This window comes from Brachionichthys hirsutus, chromosome 19 (genome assembly GCF_040956055.1).
Source record: "Brachionichthys hirsutus isolate HB-005 chromosome 19, CSIRO-AGI_Bhir_v1, whole genome shotgun sequence".
In the NCBI taxonomy this organism is placed as follows: domain Eukaryota; kingdom Metazoa; phylum Chordata; class Actinopteri; order Lophiiformes; family Brachionichthyidae; genus Brachionichthys; species Brachionichthys hirsutus.
The window spans coordinates 2890562-2911435 of NC_090915.1; the positions used below are offsets into that span (position 1 = coordinate 2890562).

Consider the following 20874-nt stretch of genomic DNA (forward strand, 5'->3'; position numbering starts at 1 on the left):
TTAAAACAGCACAAATGAAAGATCAGCCTTCTTGGAGAATTCTTGTCATTAAATGTGTTTTTTTGACCCAATGCAATAAAGTTTATTTTGAGTACTTATTGGGCCAGCGCAGTGCCCTGTAAGCATTAATGTCTATCAACACAAGTCTGGAACAAATCACTCTCCAATCTAATTTGGGTGCATAAGTTTTGGTTCCAGTTGCAGGAGGACAAAAAAAAACTGTAGCAAGAGTAAAGAGGAGGGTTTTTATGGTTTGACTTCTACCTCCAAAAGAATATTCCAAGCAGGGAGGGGGGAGGTGCAGAGTTTGAGATGCATGAAGTATCAGGTACAAATAAGGGTTCTTCCTGGACAAACGTTGAGGCACTATTTGGATTAGCAGTTAGCTCTAGTCCGGGTGGTCTGAGATACAGAGTTTATGTTCAATTTAAACATAGGTTTTCTGAGTCTGCATACCGTCACAGAGCTGACAAAAGCCATGCCGACCACTTAAACAAGAGGTGAGATAGTGGGTCTGATGTGCTGTCCGGTAACTCAAGTCATAAAAGCTTTTCACTGTTTACAGTCTGGCAGAGAGCGAATGGTAGGAAATGAAAAAAGAATGGATCCAAATATAGTAAAACAACTTGTGAGGCTAGATTAAATGCTCATGTCAGCATGCTAACGTGCTCAAAAAGACGAGCGGATGCAACTATAACCATCAACGATTGCTGTCACATCTTGGATGCGGGCCTTTCGGACCTTCGTGTCACAAGAACGAAGGGATAGAACCGAGTCGGAAGTGATGCAAAGAAGATATTGTCAACTGAGATATCCTGCAGAGTGGGGCGGAGCTTCGTCAATGGCGTTCACCTGTCGCCGGAGATACATCATCCTCCATCAGTGTAAGGTAAACAGAGCCCTTCCGGACACCAGTCAGACATCGATAAGAACAAGAACACAGAAAGAAAAGGAACAAATCGGATTGTTTAGGGTGAATAAAGAATGCCTGGCTTCAAAAGTACGGCAAAGCTTAAAATGCAGTGAAACACAACTTAATTTTTTTTAATTATCCACTTCCTGAATGCTTATTCAAATGTAATCTCATTTTGTCCTTTCTACGTGGGCATACACATTTACATAGAGCGTGTTGGCACACACACACGCACACACACACACACACACACACAGTAGCAAAGGAGCAAAGCAGGGTTTTTTGCTTTTCCTGCAAAATCTAAATATTGACTCAGTAACCTATAATCATGCAGTCTGAACCAAAATGAAATAAACAAGCGTGCCTGTAATGTGTTTGTGTGTCCCGCTGGCGCTGAGGCCCTTAAACGCTGACAAAGACAAACACACAAAACAAAAGGAAGTGGTTCAGTTTGCAGAAAATGCCAGGCCATGCAGATGTCTCACGGTAAAAATGGAGCTGCATCAATTATTTGGTATTTCTTTGTGCGTATAAAGAAGTAAGCTGTGATCCAACATCTGCTAGTAACTTATGTCATTTAACTTTCAGATGACTCACGGGAAAAAAATCCTCACATTAAGAGGCTTTCAATGACCAAGACCAACAGGCAATAAAGATTCCATTGTTCTCTCAATGGAACTTTTCCAATTTACTTCCAAGTTTCCAAAATGACATCATGAGAAAGGCATTCACTCAAATGTGCTGCAAAATGATTAGACGCTGATTAATTCATATCAGACTGGATTTATGTTCTTCATTGTTGGAGGCGACGGCGTAAAGAAAGATGCAGACTGAATGCTGATAAGAAGCGAGTGATTGATCTATTGATCTGTTGAGACTTTTGTGCTTCCTGTCTTTACAGCTCATTAGCAAAAGCTAAAAGTTAGTCTTACTTTGTGAGTAAAGGAATGTGAAAGGGTTGTGTAGCCCATAGCTGTTGCTGTCTATAGTGGTGCTTACATGCACACGCTCGATATCCAAACGGTGTTTGGTGGAAAAGGATTCTGGAAAACAGGACTTTTAAAAAGGAGAATATTTTCATTTATCTTTATTTTTAAAAAACCCCACAGGGAACGTCTCTACAAATAAGACTTACACCAATAAGATGTGGCTGACATAGCGTAAGGCAAACTTAGTAGGACCAGTGGAGCGCTGCGGAGACCGGTCTGACCCCCCCAGACTGGGCCCAGTGAGGTTCCTGGTTCCATCAAAGCAGTTGGAGGAGTGAGTGGAAATGACTGTCCTTATTAACCATCTTGATTACGCTGCTTTAGGTTGAAAACTATCCCAGACAGTTTGCTAAACGACTCCTGGTTGATTTATTCTTGTGCAAACCTGACAGATAAGAACTTAAACCCTCATTTGTGATGTTTTTTACAGATGGAAATATACTCCTGCACGTCATCGGGCGATCCCAGGACCACGGGGACTCGCTGGTGGATGTTTGTGGGCTGAATGTCCAGAACGTTCATGGATCCCGTTGTGGCCATGCCTCCTGCCTGCTCCATGATGAAGGCCATGGGATTGCATTCGTACAACAGCCTCAGCTGAAAGGCAAGAGGAGAACATGCATGCCTTATAAACGGATGCAGAAATACTTTGTCGTCCATGTGTACAAACTCCTCTGCTCACCTTTCCTTTAGGACTCTTGACATTAGCGGGATATAAAAAGATCCCTCCGTACACCAAAGTGCGATGAACGTCAGCCACCATTGAGCCGACATATCGGCTGCCATACGGAGCAGAACCATCCTGGAGACAAGAATATTTAAAATGATCATGAATCTCCACATTTAATCCTGCACGCAGGGGTTTATATAAACACTCTTTTCGTCTACCTCTGGGTATTTCTTCTTTTGGAGGTACTCTGTCACATCTGGATAAAAATGCTGCGCATATCCCTCATTCAAACTGTAGATTTTTCCCTTTTTCTTAATCTTTACATCCCGATCCACCAAGATGAACTCCCCAATCGCCTGAAAAACAAACGAGAGCAAACTGAAAGACCGTACCAAAGAGAATCCCAGGAACAAAGTTAGCCAAAAAACAAAAACAGAAAACAATCTGCCCTTACGGGGTCGAGCATGAAGCAGTTGACTCCTTGGCCGGTGGAGAGGACCATCATGGTGGCGCTGCCGTAAAGAGCATAGCCAGCAGCGACGATGTTCCTTCCAGGCTGCAGGGCGTCCTTCTCAGACGGGTCATCGTTTGTGGTCTATCAAACAATGCACGAGCAAAAAAACAGGGAGAAGCATGATGAAACCACAAAGGATTGTTGTCTCCGGAACAGATAGGATGTTGATACTCAGGGAAGTTATTTAGAAAAGATAATGTCCAAAGTATTAGGAACCTTGTTCACTATAGCTTGCGTAAAATCATTGTGCAAGGAGGTCGTGGAAATAAAGTCATTATGTGCGTTCTAAAGATTCTATACAGAAAATGGCTTAAAAGGTCGAATCCTTAATCTGCAAGGTAATTTGTAGTAATTATAGCTAACAGATACAGTAATTGCAGTAGAGGTACAATATTTGTAGGTGAATGGAAGTGCAAAATGGCATAAAATGTATATATTTGAGTATTTAAATGTAGTTAATACAAGACACGAGTAGAGTTTCATTCCAAGTATTTTAGTTTTAACTCTGTAGAGAAGAAAACAAGTCTGATAATAACTTCAATCGTTGATCCTCACCTTTTTGTAGATGGCGAAAATTGTTCCTATGGAGACGAGACAATCGATGTTTGAGGAACCATCCAGTGGATCGAAGCACACGATGTATTTTCCCTGTCAGTCGAGGACAAAATAGTTTATCGGTGTCATAATAGCACACAAAAAAAATGCATAAATCTATAACAAGAAAAATGACGTTCAGAACCTGCTGATCTGGTTCGATGATGAGGGCCTTCTCGTCTTCCTCTGACACCAGCACACAGGCAGAAAAGGAGGACTTGATCATATTGATGACCAGGTCGTTGGACAGGATGTCCAGTTTCTTCACCTGGTCTCCCGTCACATTGGTGCTTCCGGCAATGCCGTACCTTCCAGGAGCGGAAACAGGAGAAGACTGAGTACTTATAATAATGTCGTTATTTTTGCTCAATGTTTGAATTTATTCCCGTTAGTGAAAAAGTCTGGAATTCCCATTAGCTCCCTGACCTCTGCACAACATCTAGCTTTACCTCTGACTGGGGACAGAAGCTAAAACGAAAGATTCTTAACGCGTCCTGTGAGTTAAACCAACACCAAACCAAGGTTTCAATTCATAGTTAATAAAAGACAAGACTGGAACAGACTTTAAAGTATTCCAAGAGTTAAAAAAACAACAGCAACAAAGCATATGGAAGCAATCAAATAACGCTGATGCTGAAATTAAAGTGCTTCTCTTAGATGGCATCAACGCTTCCTTATACTATTCTCGCTATTTCATAAAAGTAAGTCCGACTCACAGGTTAGCGATCCCAGCCTTCCTGACAGCAGTGGAGATGGCTTTCACTGCGGTGCAGATGGAGTTGAGCAGGTTGGTCAGCTCACCTGTCCCATGCGCCTTCCTGCCCTCCTCCAGGACAAACCTGGTGAGGGTCAGCACATTGGTGTCGAAGCCTCCTTTGTCAGACATTTTGCTGTCAGGTGCGGGACGGGGACCAAACACCGTGAGTGACTGAGGTGAGCAAAAGCCCCAAAGTTAAAGAGTGGACACTAGACCAGAGATAGGAATGTGACGGGGGGGGAGTGTGTCGCCTCCAACCAATCAAAATGTCCTCGCTCACAGCCATGGGGTTAACTCGATCACCACGGAGCAAAGTTCAGAGGTAGTGACCGTCTGTTTAGTTTTAGAGCAGCAGTGAATTTCATTTTGATTTCAGTTAGAATTCTGATTTGTGTTTTTTTAGTGAACAAAATCACTATTCCCCGTCAAAGAGGCTTGACTCACATGAAACGTTACTTAGTAACTTAGTTACCAGATCCGATAGCCGTGACCCCCATGAGGCAATGCGTGACGGCGGAGGACACGCCAGTCAATGCTTTTCAGGTTAATGATCACAATAGAGATGCAAAGGTCTGGTTTTGTGGCCCAACACAGTTCAACGGGTCTCTTGAATTAAAGCTGCAGTGAGCTTCTTATTAATTGAATCATCAATTATTTATTTCACTTATTTTTAAGACACATTTATGGGTTGTTACATGTAATGTTTTTCTTTGTATTTTCTACTTCTAATGGGCAAAATGAGACCAACTGACACCTCCAGTCTCTGGAAGCCTGTGACAAACATTTAGGTGGAAAAAAATTCAGGATTGATTGATAAAATAATAAAACCTGCTTGACTGTCCCAGGCAAAGAAGCCCGGAGGTCAAATACGGACTGGAAAATGCATTTCTTCACGCCGTCCACACGATGCCACTGTGCAGCTGACAAGCTGCTGAAGAGAAATGAAGTCTGAACAATAGTCTCAAGTATGAGGTCATTTCCTGTTTCTTTGTTTTTCAACTTTCAGAACCATCAAAATAGAACTTTGTTATTATAAAACCCACAGTGGAAAGATTAAAGTTTGTTGAATTATTTGAGAATAGAGTTTTATTTTTATTTGGAAGAGACTCATTGAGTCTGGAAAAGTGAATACTGAAAAAGTATATTTTATGGTTAAAAATAGTCTCTAATGTAAAATATAATTAATAATTTGAATATAACTGGTGCATCTGGAATCCCAATGGGATTCCTAAAAATAAAAAGTTATTCAAAACAATTCAAACCCTCTTTAAAAACAAACAAACTTTATGCTAGACTATTCGCTGTGTGATCGATTCAACAGTGGAAAACACTTCATCAATATTTCACCGAGCTCCGCGCTCCACCTGGCTGCACTTGTGTTGACAGGTCTCTGCGGATGCACAATAGCTATCTTACTCCATCACAAAACTTTCCTCACGGGAATGACGTTTAAGGCAAAACTATTAAACAAATAAGGGAAGATGAGAGAAGAAAAACTTTAAATTGCATTGACCGCTTTTTTTTTTACGAGACTTCTGTTCTTCGACGTTTTTAGACTTTTGTATCACCTTCTACGTCACAGGTGAGTAGCTACCTAACACAGTCGTGTCTTCTACGTATTTAAAACGGAAAAATAAAACCACATTTACTCACCATAATGAAGAGACGTTTTCCAGTTCGACTTCATGACGTCAGACTCCAGCTACATCCGTCCCTGCTATGTAAAAAACCTTTTTTACCACGCAATAAATTAAAGTAAGACATAAAACAAATACAGGTGAACAAGTAGGAATATCTTCCAAAAGCCCCATTCACCCGAGTGAGTGAATTAAGATAGATTTAGCTTTTCTTTTAGGATAGATTTGCTGTAGCCAGAACTCAAAAACCCATCCATTTAAGTCGGATGTTTACATTTTACTTCTTTGTTTTCCCCTTTTCTCTTCAAACCATTCGTCTGTTTTTCATTGCAAACGTCACTGTGCTTCCCACTGCCGGGTTTTCCCGATCCCATCCGCAACCTTCATCTCAGAGCTGCAAAAAATAGACATTTGGCTCGATGTGGCTCATTCTAAAGAGAACTTGCAAATCTTATTGGAGTTGTGGCCTGAGGCTTGGCGTCTGCATGTTCAGTCTGGCTTCAGACTTTCAATGTTCCTGTGGACACATCAAGCATTTAATGCAAATAGTTAATGCACTTAATCCCTGGAAGAATCTAAAGCTTTTGTGCATTCTTTGAAAACCGAAAGTGCTTTGCTAACGGGAAAGTGATGAGGTCAGGGTTTGCAGCCGGACACCGATGCATCACTATACGGTCGCAGAATGAACTGTATGTCCTGACCTGGTGTTGCATTTCCTTTAGGTAAGCATTGAATGATTGGCTGTTATTGACTGCTGGACCCAGGCTGGGAGAGAGAAGGAAGGAAGGAGTGATGCAGTCAGATTATAAAATGTACAGTAGAAGTCTATTTGAATGACATTTTATAAATGTGAAGAATATTTAATGCATTAAATAGATTATTTTTTGTCCAGGTTTATTCTAGGTGGATTAAAAGGAGTCTCTCTATCGATATTTGAATGCATGGAGGTAGCTACACCTTAAGAAATGTCAGGTAACTATAATTTATTCCTATCCCACCATCTTAAATGTTACCATTGTGGATTTCATAACTTCTGTATTTTCTTTGTGTTTGTTTTGGCTATCATGTAGTAAAGGAATATAAATTTAAACACTAAAACATTTGAAATTTACACTTTAATGACTGTTTCTCCAATTGCTATTAAATTGTAATTCCAATACTTCTGACAAATTAAGAAGAATTCTGTTCTTTTTTTGTGCGTTCATTGGCTGAAAAACGTCGAAGATGTCTGTGGTTGAGTGAAACGTCCAACAGTCAGGCATGTCGAAGGAAACTTGAGGAATAATTACAGAGTAGGTTGAGTCTATGTAGAGACGTGGCATTTGGAGAGAAGTGGCGACTCAAAACAGAATGCCCACACAATTGGAAAATCCTCCTCTGTCCCTCCTCTTGTGGGATGAGCCTGGGGAGTTTATAGTCAGAAACATTTGGAGGTGATGGAAGGAAGGCTCTAGACACGAGAACGTCTCTGATGAGAATGTCCTTTTGAGGTAAGAAAAGAATAAAAGGAACTTTTTAGAAGGTTAGTATTTTTTCAAAGCTTTTGTTGTTCCTGATATTTTTTATTTTGAAGAGTTGAGAATAATTTTGATTTTGAACAACCCTGTTTTACTATCATACGTTTTATTATGTAGTTTTATTCAAATTAAACTCGTTGTACAGGGTTGTACTTGCAGTTTGGAGGCACAATTCTACAATCTACAGGACTTCAAGAGTAATGAACTGAGGCTCTTCTACTCTTGCTCTAATAGGTCAAATCACTGAAGACTGCCCTCCGGATTACCCTGGGATTAACGACAGTTATCAAACAGACGTGGAATACCATCGTTGCCTGGACTGTCTTCAACGCGGCAGCACCATTAAGCGACTAAGCCTTAGAAGGAGGCCCAGAGTGGGCATCAATAATGTGGAAAAAGCCCAGAGTGGTATTTCATCCAGCCAGTGGCATTCGGCAGAATCCTTGTCATCATCTAGCGGTGATGATGCAAGACTGCTGGGCATGTCTTCTCCAACCCGAGGTCGACCCCCTCTTCCTCCGCCGTATGGATCCTCAATGGAGAGCAAACCTTCTAGGCATGAAGGACCAGCAGTGCCTCACGTACCCAACGAGTCAAAACCACAGCCTGCTGCAAGATCTTTTACTTTGCATAGACAACACTCGATGGTGGACCGGATCCCTGCAGTAAACCCAAAAGCCATAGACCACGAGGCGATGAACCAACCTCAACCCCATCCCCGTAGAAGACTGGCCAGCTTTGGAGGGGTAAGCTCCTCTGGTTCACTTTCCCCTTTCACTGGTCTGGGTGCATATAATCAAAATAATAATGGAAGCAAGCCGACTAGCACAGGAAGTGATACGCACCTTAGTTCATCCCTGGGCAGCAGAGGAAGCACAGGATCCTTGAAGCTAAGCACACAGAGCTCTGGTAGAAGCAGTCCAGTTCTAAGTCTTGGCCCGATGCACCTGCAGCATGTCCGTGACCAGATGGTGATCGCTCTACAGAGACTGAAGGAGTTGGAGGAGCAGGTGAAAAGCATCCCCATTCTTCATGTAAAAATCGCAGTCCTTCAAGAGGAAAAGAGGCAGCTTGGCTCTCAACTCCGTAACCAAATTGACAACAAGGATGAAAATAATGTAATATGGAAGCGAACGCATGCCACAGAAAAGACTGACATTGGAAATCAGGTAAATAAAGAGGAAGGAGTTGAGGGCATATTGAGAAGCGACTGCACCGATCTTGGGGAGTTCAAACAACTGACTGAAGAGATACAGGCTTTGGAATCAACACTCAAGGGTAGGCATTTGCATGCATGGCATGGAATAGTCCATACAACTCTTCATGAAAGTGCTATCAAGTCATTTACAGTTGGAATGGATGAAGATGTGGGTAAAACCTTCCCTAAACCATTAAAAGAAAACAAATCTGTTTGCACGGATCAGGTAGCGATAAGGTCCGTTGCAACAGAAGTTTGTGAAGATAATCTCGGGATTTACACAAAAAGGGATTCAGAACTTGATGCCCAGCAACTGATAATTGGCAACTTGAAGAAGAGAATTAGCCACTTGGAAGCAGAGTTGAAAGAATCCGCTCTCCAAACTGAGATGAGCCGTCTGAAACTGGAGCTTCAGACTGCAGGAGCAAGAAACCAAGCTGATAAAGCCTCCTCTGCAAAGCCATCCGCCGTGAGTACCAGCGTCGAGGCAAAGATTCAAACTGCTAGCCAGGGAGTGGGCAATCACACTGAGCTGAAAGACGCCAGTACAGGGGGGACAACAGAGGTGAAGACAGTGGGAACATCTTGTAGGCCTGAGCTGAAGGATGTTTGCACAGGCCTAGATGTACCCATGAGCCACTGGGAGGTCAGGAAGCGAGTGGAGACCAGGGAGAAAGGCGTAGGGATCCATATTTGTATGAAAACACAAGGAGTTGGGATGGAGATGAGGTTGTGTGATGCCCAAACCAACACAGACAGACCAACGGACAGACCAAAGGTTGAATATAAATCAGTGGCCTGTGGGGACTGCTCTGTGGATGTGACAGTTCATGAGGCAAAGGAAGTGGTTTCTCAAGGTGTTACCACAGACAAAGTAAAAGGGATGGATCTGGGAATCATGGCATCACCCAAGACAGCTTCTCAACGTACCAACACTGTGTCCAGTTCAGTGTCTCGCTTTACGAACACCGGGAATGCCTTCAACACGGACTCCAGCACTAATACCATAATAAGTACCAAAGACAAACACACCAACACCCCTCAGACTGTTACGAGGACAGTGTCAGTAGGCAGTCGGGTCAACGAAGTGAATTGTGCTCCTAAACCATGTACAGCTGATGAAGGAACCTCAAATCTGCAAACATATGCCTTCAAACGAATATCGGGGACAATCTCCAAGGTGACCAGAGACACCGGTGTGGGATTTGCCAATGTCAATGAGAACTTCCTGGTTGGATTAAAAACCCGAAACATGGCCTCTGGACCATCGCGTCTACCTGATCCCATCAAGACAAGGAGCATCGGCGTGGGGGAAGGGAGGATATGGGATTTGTCCGTTTCATCCAGTAAACCTGGGCAGATGTCCCAGCAATTTCCCCAGTCCCAGTGGGACCCTGAGCTGAAGCATTACATAGAGAAGATGCAAAGACTCCTCAGGGATAATGGAGACCTGCTCACACAGGAAAACACTCAGAGGGACCAACTTCACCCAGAGAACCAGAGAAGTGCACACTCCAAACCGGCCTGCAGTAACAAAGCTGCAGCACAACGAGGGACAGATGTCCATCCCTTAGATGCTCAGCCACCAGGTAACAAACAAGGTAAAAGGTTTTTACAAATTCACCTCCCCATTTACATTTTTCACTTTGTTTCCTCGTTGGCATCTTATCTCCAGTAAGCGGAGCAGCATGAATCAAGGCGCACCATGATTGTGCATCTCATTATTTATTTTCTTGCAAACAAAATGACCCACAGATTAAAGCCTCTATATTAAAGCCTCCTGCTACTAGTTAAAAGCTTCATTTTAGTGTTATCAATATTAAGGAGTTGGACTGGATGTAATATCTGCTATGCCATGCTGGTGTTTTTCACAGTCGTCAGAGAGATTCCGTCCCCATCTCAGCTTTCACCCGACTCCTCCAAGTGTGACAAAGCAAATCAGGAAATCTGCCAACATGGTGGAAATGATTCAGAGGTCAAAAGGATGATAATGATGATGGAACAACAAGCCACCTCAGCTCTGCAAGGTAAATATCCATGCCTGGTGGGGTATAAAGTTCAAGCATAGTACAGATTATTTGGGAAAGAGTACATAGGAAACCTCTAGTTTAAAAATAATTTACTTCCAGACCGCACCTGAAGCCCAGTTTATATTCGTGTTTAGAAGAAATTGCCTTTGGCTTGGCAAGAGGGACACTCCTGCAATGTTCGGAATGATATCTGGTTTTGGAAGGCGTTTTGTACCACATACCAGTTTGTGGTCGAAGGGTCTAAAATGAACTGGCTTCGTCGGATGAACCGCTGTCAAAGGAAACTTTGTGTTCGAGGTTGAGAGTTTTAGATTTATGAGAACATACAAAGCATCAAAATAATCACTAATTACTTTTTGCCTGTGTTTGATAAAACGAAGTGCAGATGAATGCTGAGTTAGATAAAATCGTTGTGTGTGTGTGTCTCTAGACAGGTCAACCAATGCCGGTGTGCTGCAATCCGTTATGAAGAGACAGAAGGGTGACCACTGCTGTAGCAGAAACAGGAAGAGCATGAAGTTTTTGAGGGTGACCACAGGGTAATAATTTAAAATCTAAAATATGTTTACAAGACCCAGCGACTCCAGGACTCTTGTTGGACTTTCAGTGTAACAAGTCTTGTTTTTTCCTTAGACTGGAGCCCATGTCGTCTTTCGACTTCTCTGCCGGTGAAAACTCTGAGGACGTAGAACGGAGAGGAAGCAAAAAATTAAAGGAGTCTCAAGATGGAACCCAAGCAAGAAGGGGCAAAAGTAACTCCGCCAAGGGACCGAAGGGGTCGGCGAAGTCACCTGCACATCAGAGGTAATCTTATGGACTGGAATAAGTGGCAGTCGAACATGATGGATGCATTGAAAGGTCTCATCCATCGTTCTTGATGTTTTACATCCTTTATCGTCTTAAGTATTAAGTCTGAATTTACATCATGTAACCATCGGCTTTTTAATTCCTTTCAGGTCTAAGCTAAACGAAAGGATGTTTTCTGCTTGTCAAGCACTAAAGATGCATCTGCTCGATAACACAGCTTTACCCAGCAGGGAATTGGTATGTTTGTTGAGTTCCTTCAGAATAAAAGCTGTTGAAGGTCAGTACATGTGTGTGTGTGTGTGTGTGTGCACGTCTAATGGTATGAGAAGAAGATCCAGGCCAGGGTTTGTTCCAGTTTGTCATTTAAAAGTTGATTAAATAGACAGATTAAAAATCCCTTTCCTGTGTGATGTTCCAGTTTTTAATCTTTACTCGTCATTTTGTTATGCTTGTTCTCACGTCCCTTTAATTACGACTTTGCCTCTTTTTTTTCAAAGTACCTAGCGGTCGAAATCTCTCAGCAAACTGGGAATTATGGCCTCTTCCAAGACATTGCCTCAAAAGGAATTACGCGTTTTAGACGTTTGCTTTTGTTTTCTTTCGCCTCTTGCAGCACGACTGTCTCCAAACCATCCAGCAGGAATGGTTCTCCGTGTCCAGCCAGAAGTCGGCCGTCCCTGAGATCTTGGAGGACTACTTGTCTGCTTTTCGAATCATTTCGCCATCGGTTCTGCAGCGTGTAGCTAATATGGCTGACGGCAACGGGAACACGGCTTTGCACTACAGCGTGTCTCACTCCAACTTCGGGATCGTCAAGAAATTGCTTGATGCAGGTATAGGAATAAAAAAAAATACAAACTTCTTTCTTTCATTTAATCCCTTTCTTTCCGTTCTCGCGGTGAGAAAGCGCTCTGGTGGACACTGCACAATCACTCAAAAGAGATTTTTACCGTCTAAGCTGCTCTGGCAGGTCAATCGCTGCACTACACCAAGAGTTTGTGGACTTTTGTAGCTTGTAGCAGGAACTGCGCCAACCTTTGCTCCAGCTGCAGAAGCATTTAGAATGGATGAGAAAGTCAAGAATATCTAAACCAAAGCCATTTAGAGGCATTTGTAATAAATATTAATTGATTTCTTTTTTTTCTTTTTAACTTAAAGCCACACTTTTTTGGGGGGGGGGGGGGTGACATCGCAGTTCTTTTCCAGTATAACTTGCTTTTGTGAAGTTAAAGTGTGGAATATTTACCTGCACCACCAAAAGGTGTGAACCTTTTTCCCACCGTCACTGCAGAGGTGTGTAAAGTGGATCAGCAGAACAAAGCGGGCTACACGCCCATCATGCTGGCGGCGCTCGCGGCGGTAGAAGGTCCAGAGGACATGCGGGTGGTGGAGCAGCTCTTCGCCGAAGGTGACGTCAACGCCAAGGCGAGCCAGGTCGGTCTTTTCACGGGTCACGGTACAGGTTGTGATGTCATGCCGCTCCTCTAAACTGCGTCCGCATGTCGCTGAGGGTACAAGGAAAAGGTTCTTCCAGATTAAACATCCTTCAGGATTCCCAGACAACGTTGTTGCAAAATGTAGGAAAGTCTACAAAAGCCGATGGTTAAGGAAGCTAAAATAAATGTAGGGCCATTCTTTTTGGTGGACTTAATGGTCGTTCTTTCCGTCCAGGCCGGCCAGACGGCTCTGATGCTGGCCGTGAGCCACGGCCGGATGGACATGGTGCGTGCGCTCCTGGCCAGGGGGGCGGAGGTCAACCTCCAGGACGACGAGGGCTCCACGGCCTTGATGTGCGCCAGCGAGCACGGCCACGCCGACATCGTCAGGCTGCTGCTGGCCCAGCCGGGCAGCGACCCCGACCTGACTGATAGTGTATGTGGAGTCGTTGCTCCTGGGAGCTGAGAGGCCGACGCTGCATGATAGGACAAAGAGCAGGCGTTAATCACCTGCTTCTAAAGAGATGCAGCAGTGTGCGCTTTTCAAGCGTCCCGTAACGCGTCTGAGTTTGTGTGTTTGCAGGATGACAGCACGGCCCTGAGCATAGCGCTGGAGGCGGGACATAACGGCATCGCCGTGCTCCTTTACGCGCATTCCAACTTCTCCAGAGGACAGGCGGTGCGTGGCTCAGAGGTCTCTAGGCAGAAGCTAAAAGAATACATGCGGACGACGGTTTTTATCATGTCTGTGTGTGTGTGTGTGTGTGTGTTTGTGCGTCTCAGCAGACAGCCGGCGCTCATCCCAGCGGCAGGACTCTCTCCTCCGGGGGTAGAAATGACTTTGACTGAGGCGACGTCAGAGCGAGCGCTTCTCACGCCCCGTCGATGAGGTGATTTCCATCCTGACGGATTCTGAATGTTTCTCTTCCAGCGACGTCGCTGCATCCTAGCGTAGCAGAAGGGAAATCACGATTCGACAGTCACAAATACTTTATTATGTGTTGCTGCATCGCACCGAGGAGTCTTTAATTGATGCCATTTATGATAGCTATAGACAAATACGCACAATCGCCGGTCGGATAATCCCTCTGCAGTTGGCTGAAGGCTTGATTTTGATAAAAGGTGCAGCTTTTAGCGTCTGAGTTGTAAAGTGAAACGATTTGTTTGCATTTGAAGGTGGATGCTTTTGCTGCTTTAATAAAAGTCCGGATGTATGACAAATGTTTTGTTGTTATTTTTAACAAATACCAAAACTGTAGCTTCATATTCCTTTTTGTTTTTCCAACATTCCTGGAGGCTGGCCTTAAAAACCTTCATTTATTTGTGCTTTTTATTCAGTCAATGCACATTTATTCTGCCCGTTTCATGAAAGGAAATAAAAAACTGAATGTTAAACCCAGTCTTCCCAGTCTGACGCCACCGCCGCTAATCCTTCTCCTCCTCGTCTTCCTCTCTCCATCCTTTCTCCATCCTCTAACATGTAAATGGCCGTTTCACCGTTAGCTGGCTTTTGCGACCCCGACGGTGCAAATCACAGCCTGGGTTGCCACTTGAGACTTCCCTCATGCTTCGGGCAATTGGAATGGAATTCCAGGTTTGAAGAGCCGATCAATGACTTACCAACCTTTCAGAAGAGCCTGCATGTGCTCCGATACGCTGCAGGAGGTCTTCGCAAACATTCTCTGAGGGCAGAGCTGCAGGCCTGCGCAAATAAAATCAGCATCAGCGACTCTTACTGTTTGTTTTAATATAAAATAAGACAGATCCTGATATGTAAAACATAAAAGTGTTTAATTACACAGTGTTTTTGGCTGCTATGTGATTATTGTGTCATTCTTTACAGCGTATCGTTCGGGCTGTTTGGCATGTCAGCAAGAATTAAAATGCAACAATACACAAGGTCCACCATCGCAATTTGCAGTTGCCATGGTAACAATCAGCATTTGAGCAAGCGGAATATAAACCTGGTATAATGTACTTGATTTGTATTTCACTCGGGGAATCCAAGCCCTTTCAGTAGAAAGTTTCCAGTAAGTCGACTTCCAAAATAGAATGAGTCTTTTTGAAAATAATAAATAATATATGAACCCAGCAGGGATAATTTCATCCATATTAAAATCAATAATCCTTGATCACTCTGCTGGGTCAAGATTAATTAGCTGGCTAATGATTTATTCATTCATCCAGCCAGTAATGCATCAGCTCTGTGTGAATGTTTCAGGTTCCTGCAGCTGTTTAAGAAATAATGCATGCATCATTTCCCATTAGAATTCACATGTAGCATTGTGGTGGGGGGGTTACGTTATAGGTGAGAAAATCCAAACACCTTGTCGGCTGCAGCGCCTTAATTACGCAAACGTAATTTTAGATTAGTAATTTGGAGGAAATGGAAAGATGGATTTATTTCTCCCGACAAAAACATTTAATGTAATGTTATTATTTTTATCTTTTTTACATCATGGTGCTTGGAAAAACCTTTTTCATACTGTTTCGCATCAGACTCAAGGCTATTTTTTTCTCCAGTCTTCTGTAATCCAGCTGTTAAACCCCCCCCTCCAGTCCAGACACGCAAAATGACACACTGACATAGGAATGCATGACGTCATAGATCCTGTCGTCAAACAAGAACTGAAGAAAATCCGGTTGATGCTCATCTCTTCTTTTTTTTTTACGGCAGGTTTGTCTGATCTTTGGTTGCCATGTCAACGTGATGAAATCCCCCAGTCTGAGTCTGAACAAGAGAATTCAAAAACTATCCTGAAGCCTATCGGAGGCTAGACACAAACATTTCAATGCCAAAATGGACAATGAATGGATTTTGATTTTTAAAAGGGCGTTTTGTGTTTAACTGTTTGCTGAAACAATATCTTTCCATGGCGCAGACTTTAGGTCTCGCCACATAAATCTTAATTTGACCTTAAAAATATATATATATATAAGTAGAAGTTTTCTTCTCTCCTGGTTTCTCGCGTGTCCTCAACATGCGTCGGATTCTGACATTGTTCTCTCAATGAGCCTTTTTGTTCATTTTGGAGGAAGAAAATAACAAACTGATGAATAGAAAGCGTCCGTGTAATGAGGCGATTTGTGAACTTTGTGTTGTGGAGATATTTATTTAGTTTTTGCAGGAATAGTGTAACCTGATAAGAATGCAATAATCACGCCGCTGGAATGTTGGGCTGCAAGGGGGTGTGTGAGTGTGAGTGTGAGTGTGAGTGTGTGTGTGTGTGTGTGTGTGTGGCGGGGGGTCAAATGGAGGCTGGAGTTGATCCTGGCTGTCATTGCACAAGACAAGTGGGATGCAACCTGGACCAGTACCCGGTTCACATCGTTCACACTGCAGTCACAGTTACAGGAAATCTGGAGTCACGGGAACCGGTGAAGGACTAAACCAAAACCCGAAGTGAACTTTCCCCCCTAAAAAAACACAATAAATACTCACAGCCTCCTTTGTTGCATTTTTCCAATATGTGTACTTTTCAGGAGAATATAACTTTTTTTTTTTTTTTTTTTTACCTGAGATCGTTTCATGAGTCTCATCCTGGGGTCCCTCAGGGTCCTCGTCCACGCGTAATGGAGCTGCCACCCTCTTTTTTTGTGCGTTTTAACCACTTCATGTCCGGATAACCTGCATGGCTGCTTCACACCCGCACAGTTCTCTTCAGGGGGGGGCGGGGGGGGGTCCTGTATTTGAGAAAACAGAGTTTACAGATGTGGACATGTCAGGGATGGACCCATGTGTCATGCCCCACGCGTGTCCCGCGTTGGACGCGTGTTTTTCGAACATCATCACCGCATTAGTTAGCTTTTTATTATTATTATTATTTAAATAAAACGCTCCCTCATTGCAGGATTGAAAAAAATGAAAGTAGAAATGGAGCCGATAACTTTAACAGCAGGGTAGGAAAAGGGGGAAGGGGAAAAAAACGCGTCTGGCAGGAGTCGATATTAAAAACATGCAGAGGGAGAAAAGCTCGGGGCCTTCCAGAGTCAGGAAAAAGACTTCGGAGAGCTGCAGACTGGAGACGGCCCCCCCCAGCCCAATGCATTGTATATGAAAACATCGCGCTTTTATTCTCCCCCCCCCCCCTTCTGGGCTCCGCTCCTGAGTGATCAGCTGATGAAGAGACTCGCAGCTCGCCGCTATGCTGGTTTGATAATTCTCTCCCCCACAGCTGCAGCCGATCCGGATCAGCAGCCTGCAGACTGCAGCCAGGTAAATATCCTCCCTCCGACGCACGGGAAGAGAGGAAGAGAAGGATCAAATGTGTGTGTGTGTGTGTGTGCGCGCCAGGGGGGGGGGGGGGAGTGTCTGTGTGTGCGTAAGGGCAGGAAGGGGGGGTAGGTGTGTGTTGTAACGGCTGAGAGGGCATCTTTGCCATGCAGGTTAGTCAGGGAAGAGGCTGGCTCGCTATAGCGCAGACATGGAGCATCACGCGCGCGCGCACTGACACCCTTTCCTGCGCGCACATGCACGCTGGAGCAGGCGGCTCTCAGCTGCGTTTCCATCTTGGAGGATTACCCTCTCTCCCTCTCGGAGCTCCGCTGGAACCGCTTTGGCTCCTCCATTTGAGCCGGGAGATGACGAACCGGGCCGGGATCTCCTCGCCCCGCGTCTCACGTTGTCTCTTCCAACTCAAACATCCGCCACGCACGCTTCCGAGATGCGTGCGCTTTTTATTTGCATTTTTTGAAGCCGCCGCTTATTAACACTGATCCTATGGGGGATGATTGTCTCTGATCTATATCCATTTCTACGCTTTCCCTGTTTTGTAATTTTCTGATCATTGTGCGCAAAAACAAGCAGACCTATATGTTGTTGTTGTTGTTTACCTCCGTCCTTGAGAAATCCACGTCCACGCACACCAGCGCGTGATTGGAATGCTGGATTGTGCTCTGCATGATCGATGCATCAGTACATGCAGTTGGGTTTGGACGACATGCCCCCCCATTTGCTCCCTGCGCTCTCCTGCGTGCACATCTTCCTGGTCTTTATTACCTTTGTTGAAAACACAGTGGCAAAAAAATAAAAAATTCAGGATGTAAAATCATGCTTCCGTTATGATTTTGTGCGTGGACCACGACGACGGGGTTTAATATTCATCGGTGCAACATGGCATCTTTTCCATTTGTTCTGCATTAAAAAAAAAAAAGAAATCCCCCCCCCCCCCCTCCCCTTCATTATCATCTGACATCAAAGCCTCCAGATAAAATAATCTGCCCCAAATCTGCAGAGGCAGCACAGCGGTTTGGCTCCAGCTCAGGCAAATTCAGACGCTATTGTAATAAAAAATAAAAAAAAACCTCTGTCATTCGAATACACAAAACCAGACTCTGCAATTCTCAAAATTCCAGTCACTACTGATAATTAGCAGGAGACTGAGAGCCTCAATTTAGGGGTTTGCAGATGCAGACGCAGACTCAGACGCGTTGGCTCGGTGTCTGAAGTGCTTAAGGTGTCCTCCTCTGTGGTAAATTAATGCTTGAAAACGTCCAGAGTGTGAAGGAGCTCCCAACCGTCACATTAAAGCCGAGGAAGAGGTCAAGTGAACAGAAAAGGGATGAGGTTTTAATTTAAATCCAGCACCGTCGTTACCGTCCTGGTGAGTTCTGAGGTATGAAGAACGTCATAGCCGATACTCGTTTCCCCACAGCCTGACACGGGAAAGAACGGGACTCTGGAGGAGATGGAGCAGGACATCACCCTAAAGAGACGCAAAAGCGATCACCAAGGAGAGAAAGGACAACAGACCGGGCAGGAGACTGGCGAAAAGGTCAAAAGGAAGAGAGGGCGCCCACCGGCTGAGAAACTGCCTCCGAATCCACCCGAACTCACCAGGATGCTGAGCACACTGGTGGATATGGTCATCAACTATAAGGACGGGTGAGGGACACACGATTGGTTGTGGGATTTTGTCACGACATTGTGATGCAGCAGGTTTATAGCCATGAGCTAGGAAAGGAGAAACACGGGTTAACTTGCACGGACGCCCTTGATGCCAATCGCAGGTGATTAACCGCTTTCTCCATTAAACAGAATCATTTATCACATTGTGCTCCCAGGCTGGGTCGACAGATCAGTAAAGGCTTCGTGCAGCTGCCCTCTAGGAAAGAGGTTCCGGAGTACTACGAGCTGATCCGGAAGCCCGTTGACTTCAGACGGATCAGGGTACGAACCACCACTTGCAGGATTAGGTGATATTGAGACTGCAGTCGCAGCCGGACTAGAAAGGGGATTATTATAGATTAGGAACATGAAGACAAGGAGAAACGACCAGCATTTCTGATGTTTCGTTGGTACCGTGCTGCGTGATCTGAGAACTGCTTCGGACCTCTACCCGCGATAGACTTCCATAAAAAAGAAAAATATTTTTTTTTATATTTTTTTAGGTTGAATAACTTAATTTCCTAATGATTTCAGACGGTGCTGCGTTCATATCCCGACATGGCGGGCGCCACCGGGTTCCACAGAGACCAGTAGAGACTCCACTGGGCCCCCCTTGAGAATTTATCATCTCAGCATTTGTGTAGAACGAATCAAGCTTTTAAAAAGGTGTAAACATTGAGAGTTGCCCCCCCCCCCCTGTTCCCCATCTACCCTGCTGACCCCACCTCAGCAGTGATCTTACAGAGTAATTTTCACCTTCCACCTGTCAAACGCTTTAACGCCGGCCCCTCTGCTTCACAGGAACGCGTGCGTAATCACAAGTACAGAAGTGTGGGGGATTTGGAAAAGGACATTTTCCTGCTGTGTCACAACGCCCAGACGTACAACCTGGAGGGCTCTAAGGTGAACCCCCCCAAGGATTTGTTTCATTTAACAGCAAGAGATTAGACCAGGCATGGGCAAACCCAGGCCCGGGGGCCATATGCGGCCCGTTGGTCTTTTTAATCCGGCCCGCCAAGCTTGTCCAATCATATCATTAAACAAAATTGTATTATAATTAAACCTCATTCATTTGACCTTTTCCCTGTAATGCTACCTGTAAAAGGCCAAATCCTTTAATGCAATAGCTTTCATGTGTCATTTATATCAGCTCACACAAATACTCCATCCATCTGTTCTTGGTCCGGCCCCCCTGTCAAATTTTAGAACCTATTGTGGCCCACGAGTCAAAAAGTTTGCCCACCCCTGGATTAGACTGTCAGTGTGTGTGTGTCTCCATGGGGTTATCTGTGTGTGTGTGTCCGTTTACAACTGCAGATCTATGAGGATTCAATTGTCATTAAATCCGTTTTCGAGAGTGCGAGGCAGAGAATTGCGACAGACGAGGAGCAGAAGGAGGCGGTTCGCGCCGGGAACAGCGATAACGGCGGCGGAGCCGAGAACCGGTTTGTTCCGGCTGCAGGTGAGAAATGACGAAGAATGAGCATCTCTAAAATGCTTGTTTCATTTTTTTTAAACTAGAAAAGCAACATGTTAACATTCCCAACATTTCCTGAAACCTTCATCAGGATCCGTCTGTAACCTTTTGAGTTACGTTGCTAACAGCCAGTCAGATGAACGCCGGCTGAAGCGCGACCTCCTTGGTGGAGGTAATGACTGGAGCGTTAAAAACAGAACACGTCTGCTTTCTTTTCTCCTCCTCTAACCAGTGAAGCCATTCCAAGGCCAGTTAAAGAAAGGCTACGAAGAGGAAGGAAGCAGAAACGCCACGGCCAAGATGTTCCACAGTGATTTAGACAGCGATGAGAATCTAGAGGACGACAACACGAAAGATGAAGGTTGAACTTAAGGGGGCCTTCTTTCTTTTTCTATTTTGGATTCGCATTCCGTCCTCCTACCTTTCCATTGGTTTCCACGTCTTCACG

General features: G+C 44.4%; 3 protein-coding genes across 3 annotated transcripts; 2 read left to right on the forward strand and 1 right to left on the reverse strand.

The window, feature by feature from the left end:
* Positions 1-2278: 2278 nt before the first annotated feature.
* LOC137908321 (fructose-1,6-bisphosphatase 1-like) lies at positions 2279-4566 on the reverse strand. Its single transcript, XM_068752714.1, has 7 exons — positions 4397-4566; positions 3826-3988; positions 3642-3734; positions 3027-3167; positions 2791-2928; positions 2585-2704; positions 2279-2499 (listed from the first exon to the last, which is right to left on the reverse strand). The coding sequence occupies exons 1-7, from the start codon at positions 4564-4566 to the stop codon at positions 2311-2313; spliced, it is 1014 nt and encodes a 337-aa protein (XP_068608815.1). The 3' UTR covers positions 2279-2310.
* Positions 4567-7039: 2473 nt separating this feature from the next.
* On the forward strand, positions 7040-14277 carry LOC137908720 (KN motif and ankyrin repeat domain-containing protein 1-like). The gene is made up of 11 exons (XM_068753142.1): positions 7040-7046; positions 7826-10378; positions 10664-10816; positions 11250-11358; positions 11453-11623; positions 11776-11863; positions 12240-12459; positions 12918-13060; positions 13298-13498; positions 13646-13741; positions 13846-14277. The coding sequence occupies exons 1-11, from the start codon at positions 7040-7042 to the stop codon at positions 13909-13911; spliced, it is 3807 nt and encodes a 1268-aa protein (XP_068609243.1). The 3' UTR covers positions 13912-14277.
* Positions 14278-17182: 2905 nt separating this feature from the next.
* LOC137908721 (probable global transcription activator SNF2L2) lies at positions 17183-20792 on the forward strand. The gene is made up of 6 exons (XM_068753143.1): positions 17183-17263; positions 18717-18946; positions 19126-19231; positions 19751-19852; positions 20267-20411; positions 20659-20792. The coding sequence occupies exons 1-6, from the start codon at positions 17183-17185 to the stop codon at positions 20790-20792; spliced, it is 798 nt and encodes a 265-aa protein (XP_068609244.1).
* Positions 20793-20874: the final 82 nt, after the last annotated feature.

Excerpts from the sequence above, each read along its gene's own strand:
- LOC137908321 (XM_068752714.1), bottom strand. The coding sequence starts at position 4,566 with ATGTCTGACAAAGGAGGCTTCGACACCAATGTGCTGACCCTCACCAGG. Across the intron at positions 3,989-4,396 it reads AAGGCTGGGATCGCTAACCT|GTACGGCATTGCCGGAAGCA; the intron begins GTGAGTCGGACT and ends CGCTCCTGGAAG. Across the intron at positions 3,168-3,641 it reads TTTTCGCCATCTACAAAAAG|ACCACAAACGATGACCCGTC; the intron begins GTGAGGATCAAC and ends ATTGTTTGATAG.
- LOC137908720 (XM_068753142.1), top strand. Across the intron at positions 10,817-11,249 it reads AGCCACCTCAGCTCTGCAAG|ACAGGTCAACCAATGCCGGT; the intron begins GTAAATATCCAT and ends GTGTGTCTCTAG. Across the intron at positions 11,359-11,452 it reads TTTTTGAGGGTGACCACAGG|ACTGGAGCCCATGTCGTCTT; the intron begins GTAATAATTTAA and ends TTTTTTCCTTAG.
- LOC137908721 (XM_068753143.1), top strand. The coding sequence starts at position 17,183 with ATGAAGAGACTCGCAGCTCGCCGCTATGCTGGTTTGATAATTCTCTCC. Across the intron at positions 18,947-19,125 it reads GTCATCAACTATAAGGACGG|GCTGGGTCGACAGATCAGTA; the intron begins GTGAGGGACACA and ends TTGTGCTCCCAG. Across the intron at positions 19,853-20,266 it reads ACAACCTGGAGGGCTCTAAG|ATCTATGAGGATTCAATTGT; the intron begins GTGAACCCCCCC and ends TTACAACTGCAG.